This window comes from Anopheles funestus, chromosome 3RL (genome assembly GCF_943734845.2).
Source record: "Anopheles funestus chromosome 3RL, idAnoFuneDA-416_04, whole genome shotgun sequence".
NCBI lineage: Eukaryota > Metazoa > Arthropoda > Insecta > Diptera > Culicidae > Anopheles > Anopheles funestus.
This window is the reverse complement of record NC_064599.1, coordinates 24,966,905-24,979,238: the sequence shown is the minus strand read 5'-3', so window position 1 is coordinate 24,979,238 and position 12,334 is coordinate 24,966,905. Positions and strand designations below refer to the sequence as shown.

The window sequence follows — 12,334 nt, the reverse complement described above, 5'->3', positions numbered from 1 at the left end:
GCAATTATGCCTGGTTGATTAAACAAAAAAAAAACCCAGGCTAAATAAAATAATTGGCAAGATTTATTATGAACTTCAAGTAGTCCCGGAGATACACTACTATACCAGAACGGAAAGATTCACAGAAATTCGCATACCTCGAACGCCCACGAATATCGAGTCGTGGTTTTTTTTAAATTATTTTGTTGAATAATGTTTATGCATTTTATTCTAGCATAATATAGATTTTAACTTCCAACTCTACAGCAGCAAAACTTCCAGAAAGATAATTAAAAAAACACTTCCAAGATAGTGTCTCACCTACGACGTAAGGATGCACTAAAGTGTACCGAGCAGATCGCGAAAGTCATCAAACATCAGCATCAGTGCGCAAATGGTGCGAAAGCAATTAATCGCAGAATGTAATCAGCTGTGTGTTGGTTAGCGCAAAACCAAACCTAAAAAAAGCACAACAAAACACTAAAAGCACAAAAAACAACGAGCTGTAAACAAAAAAAGAAAAAGGAAATCAGGATCCAGGCGCAACTTACCGACGGTGTAAACGAGAATCGATTTCAATTAAAATGTTTCACTCGACTGACTGAGTGTAGCCGGGTGTCGGCCGGGCGTGAATCACCCGCCACAGCTCCTCACAGCTTTCGCGACAAATTATTCGTCCGCACACACGTTACGGCCTTCCCTGTTCAGGGGCTTGCGGAAAGGGCAGGGGAAAAAAGGAGACATGCCAGTGTCGGAAGGATGATATTGCAATTTAATCGAGCTCAATAAATACACGGAGCGAAATGGCGGCACCAGTATGGCCGCATATGGGGCGGTGGCCGACGACCTGATCTCTGTTATCTACCAGCCGATCGATCTCCGGACACGATAAATCGGTCGCAAACCTTTTGCCCGTTGGAAACGTGCGTTGGTTCACTAGGTTTTAGTAATTTATTGAACGTTGGGTTAGCACCTGGATCGTTCCCTTTCTTTAGCCGAACCATTCTCATAGATGCATTGCCATAGACACAAATTGCCTCAAGTTGAAATTGCAACCGTGCTCAGGAACAGCAGGGCAAAAATATTGAATTAACAGGCACAAGATACATTGCGATAATGAGAGCATTCGGGAAGTACAATTTGCATAGAAAATGAACGAAAAAAGTTTCACGAACAGCAGAACGTTACGGTAGAATGTCCTTCACCGTGGTACAGAAACCCAGCAACCACACAGAAACAATCAAACCAATCGTAATTGCACATTGAATGCCAATATTTACGATGTACTTTTATGCACTTAAGGATCATGCGTATATTCGTTTGTTGTTTTTTTGCTACGTAGCTGTCCCGGTCCGAACATCGGAGGACGGTGCAATAAAATAATATTTGTCCACAACAGAACAATTGCACAAATTTCAATGTCGAAAACAACTCGCCTACACCCGAAGGATACATATTTGCATTTGCAGTAGTAAACCGATATAATGCATAAGCACCGCAGATATGATGAACGTTGACGTTCGCTTACCGTTTCCTAGTTGCGTCTATATATTCGTTCGACGAAAAATATTTACACAATTGTTTTGCTGATGCTAGCGTGTCCCCGTGTTGCCGTGGAGCTGCACGAGGCCAAATTACAGTGGAATTAATTACGATGCGTTTTGCGATCGTCACCGTGCGGCGAACACATTTTAATTATGATAATGTACACGATATAATATTGATGCGCTTGATAAAAAGGGCAATTCTAATGCTATTGACACAGCGAGGGACCAATCCACCCACACCCAAATGCTGCTCAATGTCGGCACGAGGGATGGCGTTACGGAAGCAACATTTCGTTTGAACGACAAAACTTCAGAGTCTCCATAGTCTTAATAACGAATAACTCTAAGAAATTGAACTAAGAAACTTTTTAAAAACACTAAAACAGATCTCCACCAATTCTATTGTACAACTTGAATTGTCCAATAAATCTTTACTAGAACGTAAAACCCCATTAATCTAAACCTCTTTTTTCCACAGGTCGTTCTTGTAGCAAAATGGATGCCAGGTGGGGTGCGATCCCAACCATCAGCAGCAGACTGGATTATATCGCAACGTCACTCGAATTGATCATATCTGCTGGCGAAGCATAACGGCAGCATGTGCTTGCAAAAATCGTCCGACAATAGTACCGTTAAATTTGCCGTATCTATAAAATGGACGTAGCGAAGGTGCCCAGGATATTGTAGAGAAGCGAAACAAAGACAATGAAAGTGGACAGTTGCGAGGTCAAAGGACTGAAGTGGCTAAGTGTTTCGTCTTCTCCATCTCCCCCGTTCAGCAAAATGATGCTAGAAGTTGTTAAACATAAGTTCAAAATTTTGATCCATAAGTCGATATACAGAGATACATATAATTCGCAATGTCTAGAATAACATCTTTCTCTGCCACAATTACCTCCGATGTCGGAAAAATGGGAATATACGACAAAAACAAGCAAAGACACCACATCTTCATCAGTGACGCTATTGAACTGTACCAACAAAACAATTATCGATCGCCACGTTCCATCGCGGTCGGAATGCTTCCACCAATTGGTTGCCTTGTTGAATGTTTAAAAAAAACTTCTAGCGATCTGGTCTGGCCGTACCCGAGTAACCGTCGCCATGACATTCGCGTTGTTGCACGTCTCATTACGTATGTCTCGGAAGCTCAAGCTCTGTCATGTATTCAGTAACACACAGACATACCGACGCACACTTGTTAGAATGGAAGGTCAAATGTGACCCAACAAACATTCTCCCCTCCGTCTCACCGCGAGCGACAAGCAAGAATATCTTCCACGGTACCAGAAATCAAAATTGATCGGAACTGCAAAAGCCTGATCATACCGAATCCACGCTAAGAACGCATTCCAACGCAGAGCAACCTCCAACGTTGAATCCAAGTTCAACAACAGCAGCACACGGAGTACAGGAGTTGGTACACAACGTACAACATATCACCTCCAAATCAATATTACGGGTGAAGTAAACCGGTGGACCGTTTGGCACACGTGACAAATAACGCTTCGGTAACGGGGTTTTAGGGTGGTGCGAAATTCGGCAGTTACCCCTTCTCATCCGGTTGACCCTGAACGTAGTTAAGCCGCATCGTACCGATGCACGGCACGCAGGATCCTTCTGTGCAGGTATTTTGTCAAAAAAAAAACTCCTTCCGAGTCGGTAATGGGCAAACACGTGCGCCGGAAGAAATACACCCAAGTTGAGTTTTGATTGGAGGTTTGGTTCAATGGTTTATTTCTTTATCTCACATTAGCGTTGTTGCTATGAGCTCGGGAAGGTGTTTGAAGTTTGAAGAATTTGTGATAGAAATTAAACATGGATGGTACCATTTGTTTTCGATCAGCAGAAGGACATATAATCGATCGGTACGAGTTTAGCATACGGAATGGGTCTTAAGCAGCGTATTGTTAATCAACAAGGTGAATCGAACGACAACACCTTAATTGATTTTCTAACTCTCCGAAACATACAAAAAACAACCGAAACAACATATCAGGGTGCGGACATTTTTCATAACTTTCATAAAAAAAGATGAACTAAACACATTTTTTAAAATGTCAACCTGCTTGGTAAGGTTTCCCCCAGAACTCATTCTGATGTTCCCTCTTCTAAAGCACGAAAGTTCAATTTGTCTTCCGTGCGTATTGCACATAAATTCGTACAAAAATTGGAAAACCCCATGGACAACCCCATGGGACGGTAGTTAAAACACAAAAACCCGCAAAAGGCACCGGGTCAATAACGACACCAACATGCCACCATCAGCTGGGGCAAAAGCCCAATCATACTGATTGATCTGAGCAACTGACCGACTTCAGGGCCGAAAATTGTCTCTCGAACCGTTTCCCCGCCGCACGTCGGACGAAATCATACCACCTGTCAAAAGTGGCTTTGCACCGTAATCCTCATGCGCCAAAAATAAAAACGAGTGGCTGAAAATGTATACTCTGTACCATTCCGTTGGTCATTATCATGGAAGAAAAGCTCTGCCCTTGACAGTGAACTTCGAAGGCGAGGACGAGGGCGGTACACGAAGCTTGTCCGCACCCTTTTATTAACGGCTTTTGTTCGTGACCGAGAAAAGGTCGTAAAGTGGGAGACCCTTTTTGGGGAGGAGTGAACACTTTTTACTACACAACGAAGTAAGAGCGATACGTAAAACGGGATGTTTTAGTGAAGTGATATAAGAAGAACCTGACCGGTGCTTTGAAAGACATAAAAAAAAAATCAGAAACATGAATTAACAATTTTGTAAGTGCAAATTGAAATGCTTTTGGTCTGTTTCCACGTTATCTATTTACTAAACTAACATAACCCGACCATGCATGAACGAATTTTAGCGAAACGATCTGCATGTACACAGTTCGGTGAACATATTTTAAGCCTACGCTAATGAAAGAATTGGACATGGAAAAGTTGTTCTGGGTTTCCCGTGGTCGAGTTAATGTTAAAATTCTTTCATACGCATCGAAACAAACCACAATCGCGATGATGATTCATTGAATCAAGTGTATTCTCCCACGCTATCTCGTCACTTCGACTTACCGGACTGTGAGAGCGGCCGCATTTTGGAATGCAATGTAGTGAGCAAGTTTAATCGAACCGTATGCGACTGAATATCGCTGGTTGCCTACATTTAGGCGCGTGGTTCGATAAAGTATAATACAGTGATTGGCCGTTTGGTTTGAAATAAATTTATGTTAGGTATTTTTTTACTAAACGAAGAATTAAACAAAACATTCCTTCTACAAATCTGTAAAATATATAGCAAATAATATAGCTATTTGTACACTGTCCACTTCAATCAAATAATGTTTGGTTTAAATTTAAAAAATGGCAATTTCGATAACTTTGCTGCTCTGTTTATATGAACTTTTTTTGTTTCTTCCACATGTCAAAGTGTTAATTAGTATGTTTCAAAGTATTTTACTAATATTGTGATACTTGTAAATAAATTATGATCATTCTTCATTATGATCTTTACGCACCGTAAGGCATCTGTTAAAATAGTCAAAATGAGCTTTTCGCAGCTTTAAAGGAAACCGTGTGAAAACACCGTAAGGCATAAATGTAGGTAATTATAGCGCCTGAAAGGATGCAATAACTGTAATCGGTATTACTTTTAATAGTGTTGGACAGGGACAGTGTTAAAAACTTTAAGTCTAAATTTATAGATTAACCCCTAAAAGAAAGTATTGTGACTATTCCTAAAGGTTAATGATAAACGTTAATTTTTTTCAAATTGATTTGATTTAATTATTAATTAATTAAACAATGTATTAAATTTCATGTTATAAATAAATATAAAACATTGAAAAAAGATAAGAGGTAAATGTAATCTTGTTTTCTAACTACATTCTTTATCGGACAACGATTCCTTGAACTCAATAATTACTGATGACAAAATCAACATCGTACTACTACGACGTTTTATCACAACTTTATGAACTAGATAATGAAACGAACAATGACGATTAGACTCGGTACAAAGTGAGAATTGCATGTCACACGACAATAAGGCACACATCATTACATCTTTCACTGCAAAGTTTCGTGTTGGCACTAATGAAAGATTTCACCATTTCAAAATCCGTAACTAAATGGTAAAGATTACACGCAAACAGATTAGCAGATTGCTTCTTTGCTCAGTAGGTCAAAGTTTAACGCATATCGGTTAATGAGGAAGCTACAAAATTTAAAACCACTGTTATATAAAAATCGGTTCACAAACGGGGAAGTGAGCGGATTCGCTATCGAATTCGCTACGCTACATATTTAATAATGCTCCGACTCCGGTACTAATCGGCTGGATGAGCACAAAGGACGTGCTTCAGACGCAAAAACGCTGCGATACGCTACGTGTACACGCTACACTGCCTTAACTTGGCAGGCAATCAGGTAAACGGGCAAATATTTCGACAATCGTTTGGCACCACTACCCACCCACCCGGTAGCAAAAGCATGCAGCAATCGCAACAAAAGTAATTTCAGCGAGTTCGACAATTTTCCAGCACGGCGTGGAGAAGGAAGTGGTTTCGTAAACACTCATAAAACGTTAAATTTCCCATTAGTTCGACCAACGTCTTGTATTAGATGGTGATGAACGCATGCAATCACACACGCTCCCACTAGAAGGTTCGATGTAGCTGAGTGAAGTAAGTAGCGGTTAATTCGAAGCGGAAGTTACCGAGTAATGAAACCGTGGCATCAAGGCAGCTTCGTCTTTAGCGTCGGTAACGCTGGTTGTTCTGGTACAACAACATCCCTCTATTTTGCATACTTTATATGACGATAAGCTCCAATAGAGCACAACATGCAATGAGCGCAGATCAAGGACTAGTAAAACTAATAGGATAATCATCATCGTGGCAAGAGGGAGTAGAAAATGCGCGATGGCAAAAAAAAAGTTGTATAAAGTTTTACAGGAAGGTGGAAATTTAACTTTAAAAACGTTAATAATTTTGAATTTCAGTTTGAAGTTGGCTCAAAATCTGTCATATCCTTAAACTGCTTCTTTTATGACAGTGGAATCTCGGATGTTCTGGTCCGTCACCTATTGTTTTTGTTGATTTTATTTATTTTTGTTTTGCTTTATTATGTTCATATTAAGAAGATGTCATAGTCCAGTGATAACTGGTCGCGGCCTGGAGGTGTATCTGTTAAACGGCCTCGGTACACACGACAAAACCGGGGATCAAATACACACGACAAACCGGACGGTTTCTCGTAGCAGGGACAGACTTTCCAGCTTAGTGGTAAAAGTCTTCTTCTTGGCTTAACGACCGTACAGGTCACGCCGGCCATTTCTGGCTTACTAGACTTATTTTACCACGTAGCCGGATAGTCAATCCTTGCTACGGGGGAACGGTCCGGATGGGATTTGAACCCGGTCCGGCCGTGTGGACTGGCGCCGTTTATCACATGCACCACCGGACCGCCCCAGTGGTAAAAGTAAATAAACTAGAAATAGAAAGTAAACTTGAAAAAAAAAATAAACTAGAAATGGTAACCTCAAAGGTCGTCAAGCTAAGAAAAGAGACTCTCTAGTGATCCCAAAAAAGGGTTATTTTTGGGATATTTGTGTAAATTGAAAATTAAAATTAACAAAAGTAAGATTAAACATTGTGTTGACCTGAAAAACTGAAAATTGACAACGTTTTAGCTGATTGTTTGAACAATTAGGGTTTCGAACGTTAAAATAAACAAACAAACTAGCATAATTTTTTAAGATAAAAAAACAGCTACGTATGATGCTATCATCATCATAAAATGATGCTATCATCATTAAAAAAAAACAATTTCGAAGAGTTGAAATATATTTTATTGTTTATTGCGGATCGTACTATAGAATATATATGTAAAATTCAGGGTTCCACTATTATAGAATTATTTACCCCAAAAAATAAAGTGATGAAAATGAAACGTTCCAGTCAAAATGGCCGGTCCGGTAGTTTTAGTGTTAAAGTTTTGAATTGTGTTTGGGGTTATTGCTACACTGCTTCGCTTTTCGGTCTAATTTTATCGGAGTGTCTCATGAACTTTGGCTTAAGTGTACAGTATACGCTATAAACAGCCCAAAAAATTGATTAAGTAAAAAAACTTGAACATTACACAGCCCCCTTTAAATTAACTCAATTTGTTGCTTAGCTTTTACGGGCCAATAGATGTATTCTCATTTCATGGCTTACGATTGTGCCGTACAACAGTATGCTTTAGTACCTAAACTAGATGAACTGTTTCTCATTCACACAGCGATGAAAGGGAAGGTGAAAATCAAACACAATTTCCCGCAACTCAATGCTACTCGGCATAGTTCGTCTTATTTCGACGCTTCGCCCCGATGGACCGATCAGCTAAAGAACATAAACAAATGGTTTACGCTTTCTGAAACGGGTATTTTTACGCCGGTACTAAACTCTTTTATGCATGGTGGAAATATTCTGTTGCCATTGTTAAACACGTAGAGAGAATCAAGGAATGTTCAAAAATAGTTTTCCACTACCGCTTTTCCCGCAAACGAAATTTGAAACCCAAAAAAAACAGTTCACTGTGCGATCGATTTTAGTGTACAAAAGAAGATGGAAAGTTTTTTTTTATAATTTTTATGCTGCTTGATTCCCGCTTTGTAAGCAACATCTTGGTCATCATCATCATCATTTATCAATTACAAGTTCCATCACCGCACTAGGGGATGTTACACCCTTCCATCGGTACATTCGGTTTTACTACACATTGAACTAATTTCTCTTGCTCTTTCACTGGGCTGAGGAGAGAAAAAAAAGATTTCCAATGATGAATACCAAGCACATGGGCCCAATGTTGGACCAAGGTTAAACATCGTTTCTGCGTTCACGCAAGATGCAAACAAGCTTCACGACGTGGTAAAACGAGGATGAACTGATTTTCATCCCGTTTTTCAGTTTTTCTATCAAAACTAACGGACCATTGAAATGGACACATTTTTATGTGAGTTGAGAAAAAAATAAATAGACAGAAAAAGAGAATGATTGTTACAGATCGGGGAAAAAATGGATGTGCAAAGAAAAACAAAACTCCATGAAAACAAAAAAAAAATCACTGAAAAAGTGAATGCATGCAATCATTGCCGAAACCAACATTTTCAGTGTAACCCGCCGGCATCATGTACACGTGGCTAACGGCTCTCTCTGCGCTTAAATGTTTAAATTATGCTGAATGTTTGAATGCACTTGTGCCACGGCCTTTCCAGGTGGTGCATGACGATGATAAGCTCTCGCTTTTCTTCGCTCCATTTTCATCACACACACAGACAGAATGAGGCGCAGCAAGGTAAAATGTGTGTAAGGAAAGTTTTACTTTAAAATTTAATTTTCACTTTTCCACAGGTCGTTAGCCTCGTTTAATGACAACAAGAAGAAGAGAAGGGAGTGTGGGGCGTGCGGCTTCTTTTGTCGGTCGGCGGATAAAGGCAAATAATTAAGAAATGATAAAGGAAACGGAAACGAGCAAAGGGTAAAATTTTGCTTCGGAATGAAATGAAACAAATGATGAAGATGCTGCTTTTTGTTATTTTCGTTTTGATAAAGTACATAAAAAGTACCTTTGCAGGAACATTGAAGATGTAAAAAAATATGAAAAAGGAAATAAAGAGTGATTTCTTTAGATTAAACGAGGACATTATTTTCTAAATCAGTATATTAACTAAGTATTATTTTATTACTATTTTGCAATTATTAAAAATTTCATCCTCATCTTACTCTAAATAAAAACAAAAAGCATAATAACTTGCACTAGCGTTGTTTAATTTGAAGAACATTTTTTACATTCTACCCACGCTCGTTTTTTGTCTATAGACAGAGCAAAAGCTCAAGTTGCTAGACACGAAAACGGCCGAACAAATGGCACCGGCGATCAGCAATTCATGGAGCGTGCGAACCCACAACCTTATCAGTCCTTAGACTTTCGTTTACCTTAGCATATAATCGAAAATTTAATTATTCATCCTTCAGTAAACTCCGGTCCGGTACATCGGATGTGCTATCGTGAATGTCACGTGGGAAATTTAGACCAAGCGACCTACATCCCTCTCACTTCAATGACCTTTCAGTACACAACTCCTTCACTCTATACAACAAAAGTGAATAAAGTTTAATTTTACTTTATGGTCACCTTCCATCTTGTTTTGCGTTTTTGCGTTCCACATCTTAATTTTCCAAGGAACGGCTTTTTTTTTTTTCAAAAATACATTCCAAGCGCACCGTTAACGAAACCATTCGTTCGGCACGTTTGACCCAACCCGAACCGACGATTTTATGCAAAGAAAATAGCACCCAAATAAGCGTTCAAAAATATGCCACGAATATTTTCCGGTGTTTCACTATCTAGGTGAAGAGAAGGAGGGAAGAAGGAGATGGTGGAATTCTCCTTTCGGTCGAAAACTTTCCGAAGCATCCAAAATCGCGGGTTATACTCTGTTGCATATTTATCTTTATGCTGCTGACTATTCGACTTGCTGGGTGTTTATGCTTCTCGCACGAACACCAACCCAACAACACGGCTCAACAACACTGTGCAACAGCTGGCATTTTAGTGTGTTTTATTTTTGTTTCCGATTTCAGAGACTCGTTTTGCTCCCTTTTGTACTCTCCCCTCAAAAAGCACCCTTCGACAAAAGAGTAAACTTTTTTGTTTGGAATTTTGCCTTTTTGGACAAACGTACACACACGTCCAAATGGGCAGGCACAGAGAGATCGGGAGCGTGGATACTGAGACGGTAGACCAAAGCCACTGTCGAGCACATTGCGTTTGCTAGCTGCATCTTGTTATTTCGGTCGGTTCAACAGACAAATTGGCGAGGCATGCGGCTGTTGCTTCTCATTAATACCGATGTCTTTCCCGCGCGGCAGTAGTTTGCTCTACTTTGCGCGATTACAGCGATGAGCCGAAACGATTGTACGCGCACATTTTTCATCATCCTTCATCGCGGGTCGTTGCACACGTGTGCCGCTCGGTATTTAGCCGCCACATGGTGGAATGTTGGTATTTGTTGTTTGATTTAAAGATCTGTTTGAGCGAAGATCGCTTTAGAGAAGTGGAGATGATTTCAATACGCTTCACAAGCAACCACAAGCGCAAATGCAAAAGAATGCACTTTCCAGGAGATATTCATGCAAGCCCACTGTGTACTTGTGTGAAAGTGATGTTTTGCTGACGGCAAAAGGCACATTTATCGTTAGCAAACGCGTGTTCAAATAAACGATTGAATGGCGAAAAGATATAACTATCGTATTTGACTTTTCCGGGATGGAACTGCACATCGTGTAAGATACAATTATTTAATGGGTGTACAAGAAAGTTTTGTCCTTAAAAAATTGTAGACTTTGCCGTGATTTTTTTAAAGGGATTACATTTAAGGGATATCTATCAGAGACCACTTCGTTTTTAAAGATTATTAGCAAACTATGATTTTTATTTTTATTCATGAGCAACGGCCTGCCCGTATTGCTAAAACTGTGAATTTATGATAGAGACAAATTCTGGTCTTTTGTAATCAACAACAAATCTTGAAAATTTGTGAATTTTTCCACTGTTTCTGCATGGATAGAAACAACTAATTGTCGAATGGTGTCAAGTCTAGGTTGTAACGAGAAGGTGGAATTTTCTATCCACTATTCTTCAAGAAAGTTTTGTCAGAGTAACAACATGTGACCGATGACCGATTGACGTGATGGAAAATTACTGACTGGTCTAGTCTAGTCTAGTCTCATATTCTAGTTGAGTTATCCTACATTAATTTATTCGTTCCAATCGAATTAGGTGAGGTTGTTAGCGTTCACCACTGACATATGATCATTAGGAAGCGGTTCGTAATATATAACTCCATTGCTAGTCCCACCATATGCACAACATGACTTTCGACGAGTGAATAGTCGTTCAGATTGTCCACCCGATTTGGTGTATGTCTTTTTTTACTTCTGATCCAAAATTTTTGTAGACCAAACCACAAGTCTCATCCACATTTTTGATCGTACCAAAGAAAAGATAAAAATGGAACGGGGAAGCGTGAGCGTGATGATTTTTTTTTTCAAAACAACAAATTATGTCTGATAGTACTGCCTGTTATCTACCGGAGGTGTAAATTTTTGTAAAACCCTTGAAACTTACTTGTACACCTAAAATATCGAAAATCAAAGATCACCAAACGAGAGAAGATAAAAAAAACTACACAAACCGTTAAGACGATCGTGCAATAAACAAGATCACGATCATAAAAAGGTGAAAAATAAAATTATTAGACCGTGATTGATAAAAAAAAACATTAATTTTCACTGCGAAACGGGCTTTTGGTTACAGCTGGACGCAAAAGTGATCAGATTAGAAAAAAGAGCATGTCGCAATCGTCCGGTGAATGGAGTTTACTAATACGCCTTTTTTAAAACAGACACTAATGAGTGGCTAAACAGAGGGTATTAATTTAATACGATGGCAACAGCAAACAAAAAACGATCAAACTATCTTTGCAGTAGATTAATTACTTTATACGGCAGACATTAACATAGATATGAATCTTAAAATTTTAAGTTTAGTAATGATTTAGTTAAGTGTTTCTGGCACTTAACAAAAAGTTGTAATGTAATCCTTACATACTGTATAAACAGACAAACATTAAATAATACTTACGGTTCCGCTTCGATTGATTTCAATTTGGCAACGTAATTTGACGGAATGTAGCCTTCCTGTCGTGTCTTTTTACTTCGAGCTAACCACCAATCACCCTGCAAAAGAAAGAACGAAAAAAGGAAACGTGTTAGTTGTTGACGACTCCA

At 39.2% G+C, this 12,334-nt stretch overlaps 1 protein-coding gene across 6 annotated transcripts in view; it reads right to left on the bottom strand.

Annotated features, from left to right (window-relative positions):
• The window catches only part of LOC125768792 (tyrosine-protein kinase Src42A), a 92,940-nt gene that overhangs the window by 63,681 nt on the left and 16,925 nt on the right, over positions 1–12,334 (bottom strand). For all 6 annotated transcript variants that reach the window (XM_049436905.1, XM_049436906.1, XM_049436903.1 and 3 more), the window contains exon 3: positions 12,189–12,283. In XM_049436905.1, the coding sequence (XP_049292862.1) occupies positions 12,189–12,283 (95 nt within the window). The remainder of the gene's footprint in view (positions 1–12,188; positions 12,284–12,334) is intronic.